General features: G+C 42.6%; 1 protein-coding gene across 1 annotated transcript in view; it reads left to right on the forward strand.

Moving 5' to 3' along the window:
- PLXNB1 (plexin B1) overlaps window positions 1–20,762 on the forward strand; it is a 125,775-nt gene extending 105,013 nt beyond the window's left edge. The window contains 15 exon segments of the mRNA XM_042451880.1: window positions 1,344–1,444; window positions 2,522–2,739; window positions 5,007–5,185; window positions 5,596–5,662; window positions 6,877–7,023; window positions 8,490–8,667; window positions 9,323–9,426; window positions 11,268–11,352; window positions 13,145–13,311; window positions 14,253–14,413; window positions 15,083–15,230; window positions 16,926–16,990; window positions 17,080–17,155; window positions 18,855–18,929; window positions 19,139–20,762. Of these exon segments, the coding sequence (XP_042307814.1) occupies window positions 1,344–1,444; window positions 2,522–2,739; window positions 5,007–5,185; window positions 5,596–5,662; window positions 6,877–7,023; window positions 8,490–8,667; window positions 9,323–9,426; window positions 11,268–11,352; window positions 13,145–13,311; window positions 14,253–14,413; window positions 15,083–15,230; window positions 16,926–16,990; window positions 17,080–17,155; window positions 18,855–18,929; window positions 19,139–19,243 (1,876 nt within the window). The 3' untranslated portion in view covers window positions 19,244–20,762.
- Window positions 20,763–20,956: the final 194 nt, after the last annotated feature.

Genomic DNA, 20,956 nt, shown 5'->3' on the forward strand with positions numbered 1-20,956 from the left:
TTTGTCCAATAGTTAATACAGGGAAGTTTAAACTGGACTTTTAACTCCTCTGCAGTTACAGTCAGATTCTTAGAATCATAGAATTGGAAGAGACCGCATGGCCATCCAACCCCTGCTATGCGGAAATCCAAATCAAAGCATTCCCGGCAGATGGCCATCAGCCTCTGCTGAAGACCTCCAAGGAGGAGAGTCCACTACACTCCGAGGGAGTGCATTCCACTGTCGAACAGCCCTTACTGTCAGGAAGTTCCTCCTAATGTTCAGGTGGAATCTCTTTTCCTGGAGCTTCCATCCATTGTTCCGGGTCCTGTTCTCTGGAGCAGCAGAAAACAAGCTTGCTCCCTCTTCAACATGACATCCTTTCAAATTTAAACAGGGCTATCATATCACCTCTTAACCTTCTTTTCTCCAGGCTAAACATCCCCAGCTATAGCGCATGGTTTCCAGACCTTTCACCATTTTTGTCACCCTCCTTTGGACACGTTCCAGTTTCTCAATGTCCTTTCTGAATTGTGGCGCCCAGAACACAATTGATGCAGCCTAAAATTGCATTGGCCTTTTTAGCTGCCGCATCACACTGTTGACTCATGTTCAACTTGTGGTCTACTTGGACTCCTAGATCCCTTTCACACATAGTTTTATTCAGCCAGGTGTCACCCATCTTATATCTGTGCATTTTATTTATTAAGTGCAATACCTTACATTTCTCCATGTTGAATTTCATTTTGTTAGCTTTGGCCCAGCTTTCTAGTCTATTCAGGTCATTTTGGATCTTGATCCTGTCCTCTGGAGTATTAGCTATTCCTCCTAATTTGGTGTCATCTGCAAATTTGATAAGTATGCCCCCAATTCTGTCATTCAGGTCATTGATAAAGATGTTGAATAACACTGGGCCCAGGATAGAGCCCTGTGGGACCCCACTGGTCACTTCTCTCCAGGCTGAAAAAGAGCCACTGTTGAGCACCCTTTGGGTTCGTCCGGTCAACCAATTACAGATCCATGTAACAGTTACTTTGTCTAGCCCACATTTTACAAGCTTGTTTGCAAGAATGTCATGGGAAACCTTGTCTTCATTGGTTGGCTATGCCTCTCCCCAGATATCAGTCCATGTTTCTCTGTTCTCCTGCAAATTCTCTCTAATTCCAAATCCCATACTCAGAAATCCCATACTCTGCAAAATACCTTCCCTTCCAATCAGTACAAAGTATAAAATGTACAATGTAAACATTTTATATCAGGTCAGATACTACCTGGGTGTGTGTTTGTTTGTTTTGGTTTCATAGTTGTCTACCAGAGAATGCTGAAGCCATAGGGATCAATGTTGCTTCTTCTTTTCTTTCTAGGAGGAAGAGCAAACAGGCCCTGAAGGACTACAAGAAGGTTCAGATCCAGCTGGAAAATCTGGAAACAAGTGTCCGGGACCGATGCAAAAAAGAATTCACAGGTAGAGGAATTGGAGGGAGTGCTCTGGCCTCCACCACTGGTGATGTGGAATCCTCTCAGGACCCACACCTTAAGGCAGGCTTTCCCAATGCAAGGTCCCTCCAGGTGTGTTTGGACTACAGCAGCTCTCATCTCAGTCTTGCTGTCTGGGGTTGATGGAATGTAGAATCCAAACACATTTCAGGGTTATGTGCCAGGCTGAGGAAACCAGCTATAACAAATTGCTTTCTTACCTGCACCAGGATTGTTTAACTGCCCAGTTTAAGGCAGCTGCTATTAGGTATGGGGGCCCATGGAGTTAGGGGAAACTAGTCCTGCCTGAAGCCAAGATGAGTGGATAACCATATGAATGAGTATTGGGATGTAGTGTGGGAACCAAAAAGAAGACATGATGAACTGGCCAAGAGAGTCCTGCTGAGGCTACAGATTAGCTAGTGTTATAATGTGTGTAATGTGCTAGGAAACCATTCATATGAATACTCGTTCATGTGGTTATCCACTCACCTTGGCTTTAAGTAACATCCCTCCTGCCTTGCCCACCAACTAACAGAATTAAAACTGAATGTGTCACGTTATCTTCACACCCACAAAGTTTTGCATTCTTACGGACATTCCCAGACACAGACTGCTATATAGGTCTGTCGCTGGACTTTCCACTCTGCCTCTTGCATCTGAGGAAGTAGGCTCAAGTCTATCAAAGCTCATGCTACCAATTTCTCTCTATCAGTTAGTCTCACAGGTGCTATAAGATCCCTTTGCATACTGGAATTATTGTGTTGTACTGTGTGGTGTGGAAAGACCCTTAGTTTGAACTTCCTCAGAACACCATGGTTAGTAGCTATAGCAGGGGAAGGACTGTTGTTCAGTTGCAGAGCACATGCTTTGGATGCACAACTCCTGGGTTCAAGTGACCAAAGGATCAGATCGGAGGTGAGGGCAAAGACTGTTTTCTTCTTGAGAACCTGGAAAAGTACTGCCAGTCAGTGCAGTCTAGGCTGGATGGACAATTAGTTTGGCTTCCTATATTCCTCTCCTTCAGACCTCTTCCCCATAACATAGGTGCTTCCTTTCTTTCCAGACCTCATGACAGAAATGATGGATCTTACCAGTGACTTAGTTGGGACTGGGATTCCATTCTTGGATTACAAAACCTATGCTGAACGCATCTTCTTCCCTGGTCACCGTGAGTCGCCATTACAAAGGGATCTGGATGTGCCAGAATCTCGGAGACAGACGGTTGAACAGGGCCTGGTGCAGCTCTCCAATCTCCTCAACAGCAAGCTCTTTCTTACCAAGGTATGTTGATTAAAATTTAAGTAAATGTGTGTTTTCCATAAGAAGGTATCATTAATGTTAATTTTGGAGTTTGAATTGAATAAGTGATTATATCATTCACATCATGGATATAATAGTGTCAGAAGAGAGGCAATTTTATTCAGATGTCAATTGACTTGGGTTATGCAGTTGTCCCTTAGTATCCATGGATTCTCCATCAACGGATTCAAAGATCCACAGCTTGAAAATATTCCAAAATTCCCAAATGCCAAAACACAAACCTTGATTTTGCCATTTTATATAAGAGACACCATTTTACTACACCATTGAACATCCATGGATGTTGATACCAAAGGGGGTCCTGGAATCAAACCCCAGTGAATACCAAGGCCCCACTGTTGTTATCAGTACCACAGGATAGAGATATTTGGGCTGTTTAAACCACTCCCTGAATGGATTGAGTGGAGACCTTAGAAAGTGTTACGATGAGGTCATAAACTGTAAAAAATATAATAAACATGTAATAAGAAAAGCTCTACTCAAAATATGGAACAAAAATTATATATATATATTCATTCATTCATTCATTCCGAGGTGGACCTCTGCTCTAGAGGCTATCTACAAAACAGGGAAATCTTGCAAAGGGAGATGGATCACCTACCATGATATTCGAGCTAAAAACGGAGAAGAAGAAAGAATGAAAACAATAAAGGAACTACAGGAAGAAGGAATAGAATTATGATAGTCAACATATTACCAAATTAGAGGAAGACTCCAAAAAGATATTAAGAATATAGGAATTGAAAGAGAAACAAATGAATTAGACAAAATTATATCTCAAGATAAAAAAAATGATAACTAAAATATACAAGATATTCCTCGACATAGAATTGAAAGAAGAGACAGTAAAAGTAAACATGGTAAAATGGATGCAGGATACGGGCTATCAAATAACATTAGAAAGTTGGGGAAAAGTTTGGATGAAAAATTTAAGATTTACTAAAAGTGCTCACCTAATAGAGAACTATTATAAATTGTTTTATAGATGGCATCTATCACTGTTAAAATAACTGGCTAAGATAAGAGGAAACAAAGATAGCAGTTGCTGGAAATGTAAACAACCCAATGCATCTTATTATCATATGTGGTGAGAGTGTATTGAGGCATTTCAATTCTGGAATCTGATTCATGCCAAAATTCAGGATATTATGCAAACTGAATTTGAATTAAACCCTAAACTATTCTTACTAAATATTACAGAAGATATAAAAGGAAAACTAAATCAAGAAGAAGAATGTGTTATTTTGTATTTAGTTACAGCAGCTCGCCTGATATTTGCAAGATATTGGCATATAATAAGCACGGATTTATTAGAAGAATGGATTATGAAAGTATATGATTTATCTATAATGGACAAGTTGACAATGGTGATAAGTGGGACAACTGAGCAACAATTTCTGAGGAAATGGGAAAAGGTTAATAAGTTATGGGATTGAAAGTCCTCAGATTTAAGATAGAATATTATATTTCTTGCCTTTACTTTTCAATTAATAATGGAATATATCAATGGTAATATAGGTGACCTTATAAAGAAAATATGTTTCTGTATATAATTTATTGTGATATACTGAAGCTCACAATGTAATTATAACCAAGCTATTATTTTAAATATAATTTTTTTAAAAATCTACTTTTTGGACTACTGGTTTCAGAATCCCTATCTGGAGGATGCTGGGAACTTGCCTGGGGGATTCTGGGAGCTGTAGTCTAAAAATCAACTTACCAGGTTCTCTTTGAGTGAATACATGAAGAAAAAATGGGATGGTGGCTACTGACCAAATACATTTCATACTGATGTGGTGTCCATGTCTGGCATTCTTGACATGTACAGCTATATACATGCAGAACCTCTTCCTCATTTTTCCTGAAAAATCAGTGGCCAACAAATGCATTTCTGCTACCCTGTCACATCTTTATTATGTGTTTCAGGTGTCATTTTAAGATCTCCATAATCTTTAAGGTGTTGAGCCTCTTGTTCACTTCAGTATCTTCTTCATACAGATGCTTGCCATTTGACAATTCTTAATTTGATGCTACTGTACTTTCTTAATTTGTTCCCCTATTGATTTCAGCAACCTTGTATGTGTGTGAAAGTTAGGTGTCAACTTTCTTGCATTTCTGAGAGTGGCTCACCAGCCAATTAAAATAGCTGCCCCCACCCCCCCCAGCCGGAAGAAATTATTGCTTATGGGAAACAGTGCCTTATTTGGCCTTTTTCCTTTTTCTAGTTTATCCACACCTTGGAAATCCAGCGCACATTCTCTCCAAGAGATCGGGCCTATGTTGCATCGCTTCTCACAGTCTCGTTGCATGGGAAACTTGAGTACTTCACAGACATCCTCAAGACACTCCTGAATGACTTGGTGGAGCAGTATGTAGCCAAGAATCCTAAGCTGATGCTGAGAAGGTGAGAGATTTGGTCAGGAGAGGGAAGGTAAACGGATTAATCAAATTCATGAAGGACAAGTCTATTAATACAGTCAGCCCTCCATATCCAATGGGTTCAACCATCCATGGATTCAACAATCCGGGCTTAAATATTCAAAAAAATATCTCAAAAAGCAAACCTTGATTTTACCATTTTCTATAAGGGGCACCATTTTACTTTGCCATTGTATTTTATGGGACTTGACCATCCACAGGTTTTGGTATCCATGGAGAGTCATGGAACCAAACCCCAGTGGATACCAAGGACCCACGTAATAACGACTCTCTGCTCCATGATTAAAGATGATGTGCTTCTAAAGACATGTTGCTTGGGGACAGAGGTTATCTCCAGAAAGAACACAATCATAATAAATCTGGATTCTTTTTTAGGACAGAAACAGTGGTTGAAAAGTTGCTGACCAACTGGATGTCCATCTGCCTCTATGCATTTGTAAGGGTAAGACATGTATCTAACTGTTTGTGCAGAGAAGAAATAAAGATGGCATACCTGACATATAATTCAGCCATGTAGCTCTCTGTTCTGTCTCCTAATATTAGCTGAACAAGATGGGAGCAGATTCTTTAATGGAGGCACATATAAGATGCGATAGAATTTCCAAGGATTCGATACAATAAGGGTAGCAAGAGAAGGTGACATATCAGGATGATTTATTCTTCAGAACTGTGAAATGAAAACCCATAAGACTTGTTCCTTGTTGACACTGGCACCTAGGCTTCTTCTAGCAACAACTTCTGCTGTTGATGCATGCAGGTTGTTGTTATGTGCCTCCAAGTCATTTTTTGGCTTATGGTGACCCTAAGGTGACGCTATCATAGAGTTTTATTGGCAGGTTTGCTCAGAGGGGGTTTGCCATTGCCATCAGAGTCATAGTCCAACATTAAAACTACTACATCATGCTGGTTGGTTGCTGGATAATTCATCTTTTACTCACAATTGAGCTGCAGTGAACTAAGGGCCATCACTAGGAAGTGTGGAGCACACCAGGTGACCCCTCAAAAGGTGGTACCACCTGTTGGTGTCATCTGGTGCACTGGCAGTGTCAGCCTGTGTGCTGGTGGAAAGAGACTCCCTTACAAGTCTGGTGGGGGGGGATAAAAAGAGTTGCTTTCTCTGCTGCTCGCCCAGCAGCTCCACTAGACCTGGAAAAGGTTGCAGTGTGGCAGCAGCTGCCCACTCCCATCAGTGGGTACTAGTGGGACTGGGCTGCCTTCTTGTGGAGTTTTTGGCTGGGCAGTAAAGAGAGTTGCCTTCCTTTGCCGCCCAGCCAGCAGCTCCGCCAAACCCAGAAAGGGCTGTTGAAGAGAGGAAGCAGATATTAAAAATGATCGGTACTAGGTGTAAGATATACTAGGTACACCACTGAGTGAACTGATTGATCAAAGATCAGTCTTGAGCCTTCTTTCTTTTCAAACCTGAGACCCAACTTTAGCCTATACAGGCATCTTCATAGATGTATATGCCCCTATAGTTGTGTGGCAGTAACTTTGCTGGTACGAGCCAGTTTAGATCAGGCTGGACCAGCCCACTAATTCACAACCAGTTGTTGAAGTGACATTTTCACCAGCCAAATTCTGATGCTCCATAATAGTGAATAGCAATGCCAGAAGTCCTGTATGATAGCTGAAAGGCCTTCTCTGTTTCTCTGCTAGGACTCTGTTGGTGAGCCCCTCTATATGCTCTTCCGAGGGATCAAGCACCAGGTGGACAAGGGGCCAGTGGACTGGGTAACAGGGAAAGCTAAATACACCTTGAACGACAACCGCCTTCTCCGAGAGGACCTGGAATATCGCACACTGGTGAGAATGCTACTGAAGTATGGCTGGGAAAAGGTCCAGCTAGAGCCAATTTTGGGACCTTCATTTCAGCCATATCCTTTTGGTCAGCCACAGAGTCCAGGATGAATCTTCCCAGTGATATTGCCATCCAGAAGTCAGCAGCCCTATTTCAAAATGTTCAGAGCTCTATATAGCCAAAACACACATCTCCTTCTTGCCTCAATTCTGGCCATTCCAACTCCTAGGGTTCCCATATTCCCAAAGCCAGGTGCCATATTCTGCATATTATGGAAATGTGCATAATATGCAAATGATATGCATTATGCAAAATTTAATATTATACAATGAATCACATTAATTGTTGCATTGTTTTTCTACCACTATGTTTCATCCTTGACATTGTAAGCATTTACCTGCGAGAGCCACTACAGTTTAACAGTTAAAGACTGCTAAACTTGATACAGAGAGACCTAAATTCAAATTCCTACTTGGTCACACTTGGTTACAACTGAGGTGAGCAATACCTAAAGTCTAGGGCTGTGCTGTGTCATGGAGGATGACATCTCCTACTGTGCTTACTGCATCCTCCCTCCATTTTTAACTCTAATTTCTTTTAACTCAAAATGCCCTCTGCTACCCATAACTAATCTGGGAATATGGCAACCCTACTTATTCTGCATGATGGAAGCTGGGGATGAAATTAGAACCACTATTCCAGCCCTGAATCTTTGGGGTGTTTTTTCCCCCCTTTCTTTTCTTTTCTGGTTGACTCTTATTTCAGGAAATAAATGGTTCCAACACCAAGGCTGGCAAAATAAAGATTATGCAGAATAACATCAACAAGAGGAAAAATTTCTTCACCCCATCCAGTGATAAACTTTTGTAAATTCACATTTACATTCAGGTTTAATTCTGCTTTTGGGGGCTGTTTGGGGAAAGCATCCATGTTGATTTCTCATGCAAGTTCAAATCCCACTAAGCTGTAAAGTGTATCAGGAGATCTTGAGCCAATTGCTATGTTTTACTCTTAACTCACCTCAAAAAGGAGTAGCTCTCTGTATACTTTCTTTAGTTCCTTGAAGGAGAAGGAGGTGACATAAACTCATTAAATGAAAACTAAAGATGCCCAAGAAGGAAAGCATTTTCATAAAAGATAGGTAGATAGAAGAAGGGTTGAATTACACACACACACCCCTTTCGCCCGGATCTGTTCATCAATTATCATTTGCAAATTTCACCCCACTGTACCTCTTATATAGGTTTTATGAGAGTACACTTAGTTTTAGGATTTCTGTTTGGTTCTAGCTCAGTAGCTGAGGTTCAGGTCCTATGCACTGGCCCTGGGCTGTTCTTTTGGGCCACAATAACATTAAGACATCATTAGCCCTTACTGTGGCAGGAGAGATGACCAAGTGGAGTGCACTGAGGCAACTTGCCTTCTTGACTGACTGATTTATTAACTGATTGGTTGGTTGGTTGATTTGCAGACACTGACCGTCTTGGCTCAAGCTGGGAGCACAGTGGGAGGCACAGAAGGTGCCCAGGGAGTTTTGGTGAAGGGTTTAGACTGTGACACAATCACCCAGGTGAAAGAGAAGATCCTTGACCAGATTTACAAAGGGACACCTTACTGCCATCGACCAGACCCGGACACTCTTGACCTGGGTGAGTAGTAGTCTTAGTGGTCCTGGAAGAAGCATATTTTTACAGTGGATTGGCAGTTTCCTTAATGGAAACCCACTGGCCTGCCTCCTGTATCTGCAGCTTTGTGTTTTTCCTCCATTCCACCCCTATACCTGAGCAGAAGCCAATTTCTACAAATGGCTAGCCACCTGCAAACAAATGCCATCCAACCACTTCCAAGTCAACCCTAGGTGGTCAACAGGAAGGTGTTGTGGGGAGACACCAGCAGGACAATATTGAATATCTAGCTGCAGATACAGTGCTCCCTCGGGTTACGAAATTAATTCGTTCCGCCGCGGCGTTCGTAACCCGATGCATTTCGCAAGCCGAAAAGGGCTTTCCGTTAGCGCTGGCAAGCCGCGCGTTTGAATTTCGCGCCGAAAAAAATTTCGTAACCCGAAAAAACCTTCGTATCCCGGAACAGTTTTTTCCAATCTAACTTTTTCGTATCCCGGAAATTTCGTAACGCGATCAATTCGTATCCCGGGGTACCACTGTAACAGATAAGAGCCGGTGTCCTCCTACCCTCCTAGTGGGTGTGAAGGAGATGGTCTTTGCTCCATGATGTTCTCAAACATGACTATTTTTTTTCTTTTCTTTGTTTGTTTGTTTGCATTTCTGTGTCCAATGGTGCCAGAATGGAGATCAGGGCTGGCAGGGCACCTCATTCTCTCTGATGAGGATGTGACTTCAGTTGTCCAGGGCAATTGGAAGCGTCTCAACACGCTACAACACTACAAGGTAAGGTGTTCATTTCTTTGTTAGTTTGACTGCCTTTTTAGTTTACTCTTCATAGCTTGACTTAATGTCTGCATGAGCAGCCCATACTGATTTCTTGGTAAGTGCCTGTTTTGAAGCAGGCCCTTTGAACGTAACACTTTGTGGCTAATTTTGGACTGGCAAGATCCAATGAAAGAAATGTCCTGTTTTGTGGCATGAGGTTATAACAGATAGTCCTTTAGTCTTCTCATCATATTCATATCATCATATGCAAATTTGCATGAGAAATTTGCAGTCTTATTCCAGATGGATGAAATTTATTCCCAGTTCCTTATTTGCACAAAATGACAAAACAGTGCCAAATCATCCAGATGAATAAGAACACAAGAGTCCAAAATACACTGCAGAAATAATCCGGTTTGAGACTGCTTTAACTGCTCTGGCTCAGTGCTAGGAATCCTTGGAACTGTAGTTTATTGTGGCACCAGAGCTATCTGACAGAGAAGGCTAAATGTCTCACAAAACTACAGTTCCTAGAATTCCCTAGCACTGATCCAGGGCAGTTAAAGCAGTCTCAAAAATTATTATTTCTGCAGTATGTTTTAGACCAAGGTTTAAAAGCCCCTACATTTATAATGGGTGCACGGTTGGTGTGATTTGTCTGTCTAATGTAGATGTACTCCTGAAGCAGAGAAAGTTATGCTTTTGGATGACATCTCCCAGAAACCACCACTGTTGCACTAGCCATACTGGCTGGGGAGGTTCTGGGAGCTGTAGGCCCAAAAGGTAACTTTTTCAATGGCTGGTCTACTGTGGTTGGCAGCAACTTCCTTGAGACTCAGGCACAATCTTTTTGTCATCACATCTTCTGCATTTGTTTTAACTGGAGATGCCAAGGATTGAATCTAGGACCTTCTGTATGCAAAGTAGGTGACTTCCATGTCCTTCTCTAGATGTCTACCTGTTTGGGATACATTCTGTGAACATTTGTTTCGCTTTCTATGTTTCAGTTACCTACTAAACGCTCCCCTCCTCCCTCAACTTAAGATCGGTCTTCCACTTAATCTCTTTAGGTAGTTAATCTGAATATTGTTAATTTGTTTTGGAAAGGATGCAAACCAGCTAAAATGTTATTTTGACAATGACAAGTCAAGATATACACTTTCCCAAAATAGGTAAAAATAGTAAACATTGCACCACCATATCTTTCATATTGAAGGAGGCTTCCAGCTGAAATTTTATAGTGGAAGAACTTCTGCAGTGCCTTTTGATTGGCAACAAAAGGAATACTCTGCCTGGAAGCAACTGAAGCCTTCCGTTTAAAATAAAACAAAAAACAATTCTAGGCTACATATGCACTGTAGAAATAATGCAATTTGACACCACTTTGTCATGGCTCCATCCTATAGAATCCTGGGATTTGTATAGGCAACAACGCTCTTTGGCAGAGAATGCTTAAAACTTCGTAAAAATTATAAATTCCAGGATTCTATGGGATAGAACTACAGCACTTAAAGTTTTGTCAAGCTGCATTATTTTTACAGTATAGACATGCCCAACAATTTTTATAGAAAATAAACCCACAAGTATATTGAGGAAGCAATACACAAGCTAAGGAAATGCAGATATATGTTCAAGTTCAGCTTTGACTCTGTGCACTATCCTTACATTGACACATCCCTGAGCATTTTCAAAGATATATATGCAGCTGAGCTATCCCAGCCTCTGGCTGACTCCTACTATGTCCACAGCCCATTGGTGTTTCTACTATACAGGTGGAGCATACTGTGATTTGGTTCAGAGTATACTCTTGTTTTTCAAATAACACTCTAGAAAATAATGGAGTGCATTTTCTTTCTCAGGTGCCTGATGGAGCCACTGTTGCCCTTGTTCCTCGTATGACCAAGCACCTTCCCAGGGAGAATCACGATTACATCCCTGGAGAGAGTGAGTCACTCCCAGTAATCATTGAAATAAACTAAATATTCCCAATTCTTTTTGGTAATATCACCAGTTTTTAATGGGCATTGTTGTTGTTGGGGGTTTTTTTTCTGTTTTATTTTTGTTCATTTATAATTGCAGTTGTTTATATTACAAACTGCTTCAAGAATGGAAAACCAGCAGAAAAATGCCCTTAAATAATTAAGTCAATAATTAAATAATATTGAGATTGAACTGGCTGATGGAGGGAAAAAATCCTGTGCATGTTTCCATACAAAATTTCTTGGTTTTATAATAGATTTTAAAAGGAGACTATGGGTGCATCTACATTAGAAATAATGCAATTCGACACCACTTTAACTGAGATGGTTCCATCCTACAGAATCTTGGGATTTGTAGTTTTGTGAGGCACCAGCACTCTTTGGTAGAGAAGGCTAAAGACCTTGTAAAACTACAAACTCTAGGATTCCACAGGATGGAACTACAGCACTTAAAGTGTTATCAAACTGCACTATTTCTACAGTGTAGATGCACCCAGAATCCTGGGATTTGTAGTTTGGTGAAGCATTTGGCCTGATGTATCAGAGAGCGTTGGTGCCTCAGCAAACTACAAAACTCAGTAAAAGAAATTAAAGTATTGTCAAACTCCTTTAATTCTACAGCGTGGCTACACCCTCAGTCCTTCCACCCCTCCATCTCACAGAATTATTGTACATAAAAGTGGGATTCTTTGCTCTGGAAATCCAGGTAGACATCCTCTTTCATAGCATTCTATTGCAGGGTGAAGACCTCCTCATTTAAGAAGTCATTTTTTAAATTATTCATCTGCTGTGTCTGCCTGTTTTATTACATTCCTGCTGCTTAGGGATTTTTGCTGTAGTTCATGACTGGTCTTACTGTATATACTCAACTATAAGTTGACCCATGGATATGTTGAGCGAAAAACTCTCATCCTTCCTCCCCCTCCGCTGCCCAGTTGTTCCCTTGGGTGACAGCCAGGATGGGGAAAGACTTGGGGGAAGAGTGCTTGCCCTGCCTCCTTATTCCAACCCTGACTGTCTCCTAAGGTAACCATGTTGGGGACGTGACTTGGGAAGCCAACACCTGCCTTCCTCCCTCTTCCCAACCATGGCTGTTCTCCCAGGGTCAGCCATTTTGGGGAGGATGCTTTGAGGACAAGCACTTGCCTTCCCCCGATCATAATCATCCTCCGAAGGGTAGCCATGGTGGGTTTGGAGGGAAAGTGCTTGCCTTTCTCCCTCCTCCCAATCACTGCTATCCTCTGAAGGGTAGCCATGGTGTGGAGGACAGGCACTTGCCTTTCTCCCAATAACGGTTGTTCTGCAAAGGGCAGCCATGGTGGGGAGGACACTTGGAGGACAAGCGCTTGCTTTCCTCCACAGCTGTCCTCCAAAGGGCAGCCATGGTCAGGGGGAGGTTTGCAGGGCAAGCGCTTGCCTTTCTCTTTCCTCCCTAGCCCTACTGTCCCTTCAGGAGCCAGCCAGGCTGAGGAAGTTACCATATTGACCTGTTACCATTTTATAAGTCAACCTAAGCCTTTTGAGTCAATTTTTTTTTACAAAATTAGTTGACTTATACATGTTAGGTGCCCTGCGAGGTTTGGAACCACCAGTTGTTTCCCTGTCTATCTTTAAAGAAATCAAGAGATGCAGGTAGAATAACCATCTATACCATACAAAACTCTTTGGAGAAGGGGTGGGACCTAACTGGAATAAAGAAAGAGAATACTCTCTCCAACACCGGTTCCCAAACTTACACATTGCTTTCCATACTGTAGAGACTCCAATGCTGGAAGATGCTGATGAAGGTGGGATGAAGCTTTGGCATCTTGTGAAGCCCACTGAGGAGCCTGAGCTGCCAAAACATCGGCGAGGGAGCCTGCGGGAGCGAGAGAGAGCCAAGGCCATCCCAGAAATCTATCTAACCCGCCTCCTTTCCATGAAGGTAAAGGGGAACTCCTCAAGCTCTGGTCTTTTCTGTCTTCTTCATTTCTTTGCACCTATCCCTTCAGGTTTCAACATTGTGCACACTGTGCTGGGAAGAAGCCCATAGGTAAACAGTGAGGTGTAGCGTTCAGTAAAAATGTATACAATTGCTCTGTTAGCCTAGATTTGACAAACTGATATGATCCAAAAGGGTTTCATCATAGGAACTAAAAATTAAAAGGGCAACATTAGAAGGCTTTTGTAACAGGAGACGGTAAGGTGCAGCCCAAGGGCCACACATATCCCTCTAAGACCACTACAGATGGAGTCTCCCATATCTGAAATGCTTGAGACCAGAAGTAGGGTATTCCCCCCGATTTTGAAATATTTGCACATACATAGATATCTTCTGGATCCACCATAGAAGAGTGGTTTGAGTGTTGGACTATAACTCTGGGGACCAGGGTTCAATTGCCAGCTTGGCCATGAAATCCACTGAGTAATTTTGGGCAAGTCACATGCTCTCAGCCTTAGGAGATGGCAATGGCAAACCACCTCTGAACAAATCTTGCTAAGAAAACTCCATGATAGGTTTGCTTTAGGGACACCATAGGTCAGAAACAACGTGAGGGCACACAACAACAACAACAACAAGTAGATATGTTGGAGATGGGACTCAAGTCTAAACACAGTATTCATTTATGTTTCATATATACGGTACACACATAGCCTGAAGGTAATTCCATACATTATTTTTAATAATGTTATGCATGAAACAAAGTTTGTGTACACCGAACCATCTAAAAGCACAGGTGCCCCTATCTGAGCCACCCATGAAAAAGGTGTTGGTTTTCAGAATATTTTGGATTTCAGAATTCTAAATAAGGGAGAGTCACCCTGTACTTGTTTGTAAAATTGAGTTTTCTGGCGTGAAATCCCTGCTCTGATTTCTGCCTACAGGGAACACTGCAAAAATTTGTGGATGACTTGTTCCAAGTGATCCTCAGTACCAGCCGTCCTGTGCCACTTGCTGTGAAGTATTTCTTTGACCTGCTGGATGAACAGGCATTGAATCATGGAATCACAGACACAGAGACCATCCATATTTGGAAGACAAATAGGTATGTAAGCAAAGCTTCTGCCCTCGTGTTTTCCAAAAGCAAAGTATCCCAGTAACATTATTTACTGTCATGTTCTCTATTGCCCAGTGAAATAAAATACTCAGGTTCAATTTCAGCAGCACCCTTCCCTGTGCCCATTTAACCTACATCCTCACACTAGTGTTATGGGCCAGGCTGTTGTTATACCCATTTTCCAACTAAGTGAACTGAGTCTCAGAGAATGTCACCTGCCCAATGTATATTTAACATGTTGGCGGTGGCACAGAGTTTGCAGATTCAAATGAAACAATTTTAAGAGCCAAACAAGATGTGTGACATTAAACAGAGTGCTGTTGGTATTTTACTAGGAAAGTTGGTAGAGAGAAGAACTTTCCATGGGATTACAATTGGAGCATAATGGATTAGAACCCCTTTCCTCATGCATTGACTGAGAATAAAAATCCCCCTCTCCCACACACCTTGCCTTCAATTACACATTTAGTGTTACATCTCCTTTGCTTTCATGCACTGAAATTCCCTAATTTAGCTCCTGCTACCAAAGCATTTCACTCCTCAGCAGATGATGTTAAATCCCTGAATCATAGAGATCACAAGGACTTTCTAGTCAAACCTTCTACTGTGCTAATATGCCTCAAAAGATGTTTTGTTGAGCTGTTCTTCTCTCTACAGCCTACCCTTGAGGTTCTGGATCAACATAATCAAGAACCCCCAGTTTGTATTTGATGTGCAGACGTCAGATAATGTGGATGCTGTGCTGCTGGTCATTGCTCAAACTTTCATGGACTCCTGCACCCTTGCTGATCACAAACTGGGCCGGGTAAGCCTTGGGCAAGTCACACTCTTAGGCTCAGACTGTTGCAGTGCACCCCCCTCTGAACAAATCTTGCCAAGAAACTCCCATAATAGGTTTGCCCTAGGGTTATCTTTAGTTTAGTTAGACGACAAGGACCATCCAGTCCAATTCCCTGCCATGTAGGAACTCACAATGAAACCATCTCCAACAGATGGCCATCCAGCCTCTGTCTGAAGACCTCCAAAGAAGTAGACTCCACTCTGAGGGAGTGTGTTCCACTGTCGAACAACTCTTACTATCAAGAAGTTCCTCCTAATGTTTAGGTGGAATCTCTTTTCTTCTAGCTTGTATCCATTGTTCTTTGTCCTAATCCTCTGGAGCAGCAGAAAACAATCTTACTCCATCCTCAGCATGACATTCCTTCAAATATTTAAACAGGGTGATCACATTAGGTATCTACAGGTATTTCAAAACTGACCAGAGACCATTGGTGCTAGGAAATGTCATGTAAAGGTGTAAAAGAATCTAGTAGCACCTTTGAGACTAACTGGGAAAAATACATTTCTATCAAACTTTGTGGACTTCTCTTCATCATAGGCTTAGACATTTCTTTTTCCAATTTAGTCTCAGAGGTGCTACTGGAATATTTGGTGTCTTTTTATGCTAAAATGGATTAATATGGCTGTTTGAATAATTCTCTATTGCATTATCTCTGCAATCCACAGTCAGTTCCTGGACAGTTCCTTTGAGTTTAGAGGGCTGGGAATAAATTCCTTGTATTAAGAAGATATGAGTGGCTTCATAGAGAGCCAGTGTGGTGCAATAGCTGAGCCCTGGAGTACAACTCTGGAGACCAGGGTTCAAATCCCTGGGCAGCCATGGCAACCCATTGGGTGACCTTGGGCAAATCACACTATTTGAGCCTCATGGAAAGGCAAAGGAAAACTCCCTCTGAACAAATCTTGCTAAGAAAACCCCCTGATAGGTTCACCGTAGGATCACCATGGGTCAGAATCTACTTGAATGCACAGAACAAGAACAAAGTGATTCAAAGGGCCAGGAAGCTTCCACCCCCACCCCACAGGATCACACATTTCCTGGTATTATTTTCAAATATTGGTCAAAAATGGCAATACATGTCCCCAAGAACTTCCAGGGTGAAGGATTTGCCCATTCAAAACTCCTTCCCCTACATTGGGCCTGTTTTAGGCTGATGGGGCCCTTTGGTTTTGAAAGAAGCCCCCCACTATCTTAAAACATTTGCTTCTGAATGGTTGCGTATGTCAATTTTTTCCCTCTCTTGGGCGTATAATTTACCATTTTGGAGCCAAAAAAATGTAAGCAGGGGTTAGGATGCCATTGAACTTGCAAAAATTTCCTTGCAACTGGCATGGTATAAGCAGTTTGAGTGTTGGATTACAACTCCAGAGACCAGGGTTCAATTCCCCACTTGGCCATGGAAACCCACTGGTTGACGTTGGGCAAATCACACACACAGCCCCAGAAAACGCTGTATAGTTTTGCCTTAGGGTCACCATAAGTTGGAAATGACTTGAAGGCACACAACAACAATATCTTGTCTGCCCAGTTTTAAGGGATGAGACTTGTTTAAATCTCTACAACAGTTACTCTCCTTTATGTCCTCCCAACCCCACTTCCAGCTATGTAATATTCCTGGGCCTAATCAGTAACATTTTGCCCCCTTTGTTTCCCTTCCAGGATTCCCCAATTAACAAGCTGCTCTATGCCCGTGACATTCCACGCTATAAGCAGATGGTAGAACGGTAAGATCAAATAGTAAGCTAGATGTGTGGAGAGAGGGAGGAGGACAGAAAGTTCCGCAGGAATGTAAATAAGCGTTTCCATTCTGCAGGTACTATGCAGATATTCGTCAAACCATCTCTGCCAGTGACCAGGAGATGAATTCTGCCCTGGCTGAGCTGTCACGAGTAAGTACCCTTCTAGTTGCTGGCTTTTTTTTTCTTTGAAGCTGAGTCAAGAGATTTACAGTTTTCCTTTCTTTTGAAGATAGCAATAGAGTTGCTAGATCAGGGACTTTTGCATGCTACAGAGTTATGGTACTATGATTCCACTTGAACTGCCATAGTTTCACCCTAAGGAATCCTGTGATTTGTAATATAGGGGTATTTAGAATTCTAAACCAGAGAGCTCTAGTGCATCATTAACCTACCAATCCAAGGGTGCCACAGGATGTACCAATGGCAGTCAAACTGGAATCATAGAGCTGTAATTCTGTAATGTCAAACACTCTTGGCACATGGTGCTTGTAGAAATGCCAGAAGCAATAGCAGTTCTCCCCTGCCGTCATCATCTATATTGTAGGGGTATATCATAGCACATGATTATGATTGTCATCTCTCAGGATATGGGGCTTTCAGCTTCCCTGTGTCAACCCTGTTCAGGTATTGAGAAGAAAATTATGATTCAGGTGTTGGAACTTGGAACATTCAGGTGCAAGTCCCCATTGATTCTTGAAACTCACTTGGGCCAGTCAGTCTCTTTCCCAGCCTGGCCTATCTCCCAGGGTTGTTGTGAGGATAGTGTCAGGAGGAGAGCTCTGTGCACTGCCTGGAGCTCACTAACTAACTAACTAACTAGGAACTGTGAGTTATGTGGAAGTATTAATTATGTGGTCAATTTAACACTGAGCTATGTGGACCACAAAGAACATATGGCTTGTATGCTGAAGAATCCAGCTTTAGTTCCTTGCGTCTCCATTTAAAAGGATCAGGCATGTGAAACTCTGTAGGAGTCACTGAGGAGCTGCTGCTAGAAGCAGATGGCATTGTGTTTAATGAACAAATCATCTGATCAGGAGTAAAGCAGTTTGCAATGCATGTATGCTCAGAACATGGAAATATTGCTTTTTTGAACAACAACTCCCAGAATCCTCAGATGGTATGGCCAAAGTGAGAGCCAGTGGGGTGTAGTGGTTTGAGAGTTGAACTAAGGAGTTTATCAGACAAGGGAAATTGGAAGCATAATCCAATGGCAATCCGAACGCAATCATTGGGTTTAACGTTATTGTGTGATAGACTACCACATGCAATTTTGGGCAATGGGAAGTCAGTCCGAACACAATCATGGGGTTTTACGTTATTGTGTGATAGACTACCACACACAATTTCAGGCAATGGCAAGTCAGTCTGAACACAATTCAAATTCACATAAATTCGCTGAACTAGTGAATTTACATGAATGCATTCTGGCCCCACTTTCTTTTCATTCAAAATTAAGAGAAATTCCTCTCAGTGTGATAAACTCCTAAGACTTTGGAGACAAGGGTTTGATTCCCTGCTCAGCCATGAAACCCACTGGATGGCCTTGGGCAAGTCACATGTTCTCAGCCTCTGGACAAATCTTGCCAAGAAAAAGATCACCATGGGTCAGAAATGACTTGAAGGCACAAAACAACATGGCCAAAGTTGGAGGATTTTGGGAATTGTACTTCAAAAAAGTTTCCAAGCTCATTGGCTGATCCCCACGCAGAGCTCAGAACCGTGAGGAGACCCTGTGACACCTTTACTCTATTGTTTGCGCAATTTATAGCTTGATCCCCAGCTGTGGGATTAAGGGATGGGTCTTTGGCTTCCAGGGTAACTAACAGCAGTTATCTCCTGCTTGCAGAATTACTCAGGTGAACTCAATTCCTTGGTGGCTCTGCATGAACTCTACAAATACATCAACAAGTACTATGACCAGGTAAGTGTGGTTATTGGGTGTTCCCCTTCAAGTTTGTCTTTGGAAAGATTTGAGAAAGAACTCCATTAACTTTGAGAATTCTTTGGCTTGTCTGGTAATTCCACTGTCTAGAATTCTAGTAATTCTCATATATTGGGATGTTGCAGTGCTTTTTGTCCTCTCCCCCATAGCTCATCCCTCCTGGCTAATAGCTCTGAATCTCCTCCTAGATCATTACAGCATTGGAAGAGGATCCAACGGCCCAGAAGATGCAGCTGGGGTATCGCCTGCAGCAGATTGCCGCAGCAGTGGAGAACAAAGTCACTGACTTGTGATGTGCACAGGGCAGGAGGGACAGTCAGCTGAAGTGGAGGGGGCCAGACAGCCTCCTACTGCAATCAGGACCAGGCGCTCCACACTGTGGCAGAAAGAGGAAGCAGCAGTGGACCAGGAAATGCTGAGCACAAGGGGCCAAGTGTGCCAGTGGACTCTCTTTCTTTGTCTTTTTTTACAGACTTTCTAAAAATAATAAAGGTAATGGTGATAACAACAAACATTATTTGGGGGGAAGCTTCCCTAAATGGAACCTGGGCTCCCTCTGGATGAGCCGAGCCAAGCAGCCAGGAGGCCAGATTTTGAGAATGGGCCATGAGACCAGCTTTAGCCATGCGAGATGGTGGATCTTCACAACCCTGCCCTACAGCCTGAAGCCACGGAGAAACCCACAGCAGGCAAGGACCTGAACGTATTGAGCTGGGATCCTGTGGGAGAAAATACCCCTCTCCTGGCTAAGTAGCAGAGAAGAATGCCCATCTGTCTGCCCTGCCCTTGGAGAATCTCTCTTGTGGCATCCAGTGGCACTTCCTTTCTTCTGCCAGCATCGTTGCTTCAAAGAAGGCTAGGACAAGCCCAAAGGAACAGGCTGTGAAAGGAAGAGCTGGCCTGCAACTCAAAATTTCCTGGGGCTTTCATCAACCCGTCAAGGTGGTCTGTGAAGTCCCCTTCCCGCTTCCAGTACATGCGCTTGGTTCCCCTCCCCAACAATGTAGCACATGAATGTGCAACTGGTTCTCCAGGCAGAGCCGTTGCCCACCGTCCTGTTCCCAGAAAGCACAAAGGAAGCCCTGCTTCTCTCCGGCTGCCTCACATTCTCCATTTTCTACTGCTTTGTAGATTGCACTGTAGACTTGGGGCAGGAGGGAGGAGTATTTAAGTGCAAGTTTTAATCCTCTCCCCCCCCCTCTCCTTTTGGGTTAGCACTTCTCCTCCAGCAAAAACCCACTTTCATGAAATTACTTCCTCCCACACACTCACTTTGAACAGTCTAGAGCTTGAAAAAGTTTTTCTGGAATACAGTTTCCAGAATTCCCCCCACTAGCCATTGTGGTAGCGGATTCTGAGAGTTGTAATCCAAACAGTAGCTTCCTCAAGCTCTTCCCATGTCCCCCATGGGGGCTTTCTTTACTCTGCCAGAAGTAACTCAGATTTTTTACACCAGTTGTTTGTAGTCCTGACTTTTGGAGTCTGAGAGTGAAATCCCTCTCTCCCATGGCAGCCTTTACTACTTCTATGTCTGTAGCTGAAGTTGTCAATTTTTTACTAGCCTTTTTCCAGCCTCTTTTGCCACTGAGAGAAGCTTGACCTACAGGGAGCATTGATTGTTTTTAATGTTAATCTCCATGCCATGAAAAATATAATCTGATGGTTACTGTAGATCATCAATCTGCTACTGACAGGAGCAAGCCAGGTGGGTTTCTTTTAGTTAAAGCTGAAAATGGGCCCATACAGACAGGCCAAAATAAAGCTGCTTTGGGTCACTTTGGAGGTATGATGTTTGAATGATACACACATCTTAAGAGGCCAGAAGCTGCACCAAAGCTGTGCTCCAATCCTTAGCACTGGAACATGGCTTTGGCATGGCTTCTGGCCTCTTAGGACGCATACATCATTTAAACAGCATACCTCCAAAGTGACCCAAAGCAGCTTTATTTTGGCCTGTCTGCACAGGCTGAATATTACTGCTCAGCTGAAATGAAATTCAGATCATT

The sequence above is a fragment of the Sceloporus undulatus genome, chromosome 2, assembly GCF_019175285.1.
Source record: "Sceloporus undulatus isolate JIND9_A2432 ecotype Alabama chromosome 2, SceUnd_v1.1, whole genome shotgun sequence".
NCBI classification, from domain to species: Eukaryota; Metazoa; Chordata; class Lepidosauria; order Squamata; family Phrynosomatidae; genus Sceloporus; species Sceloporus undulatus.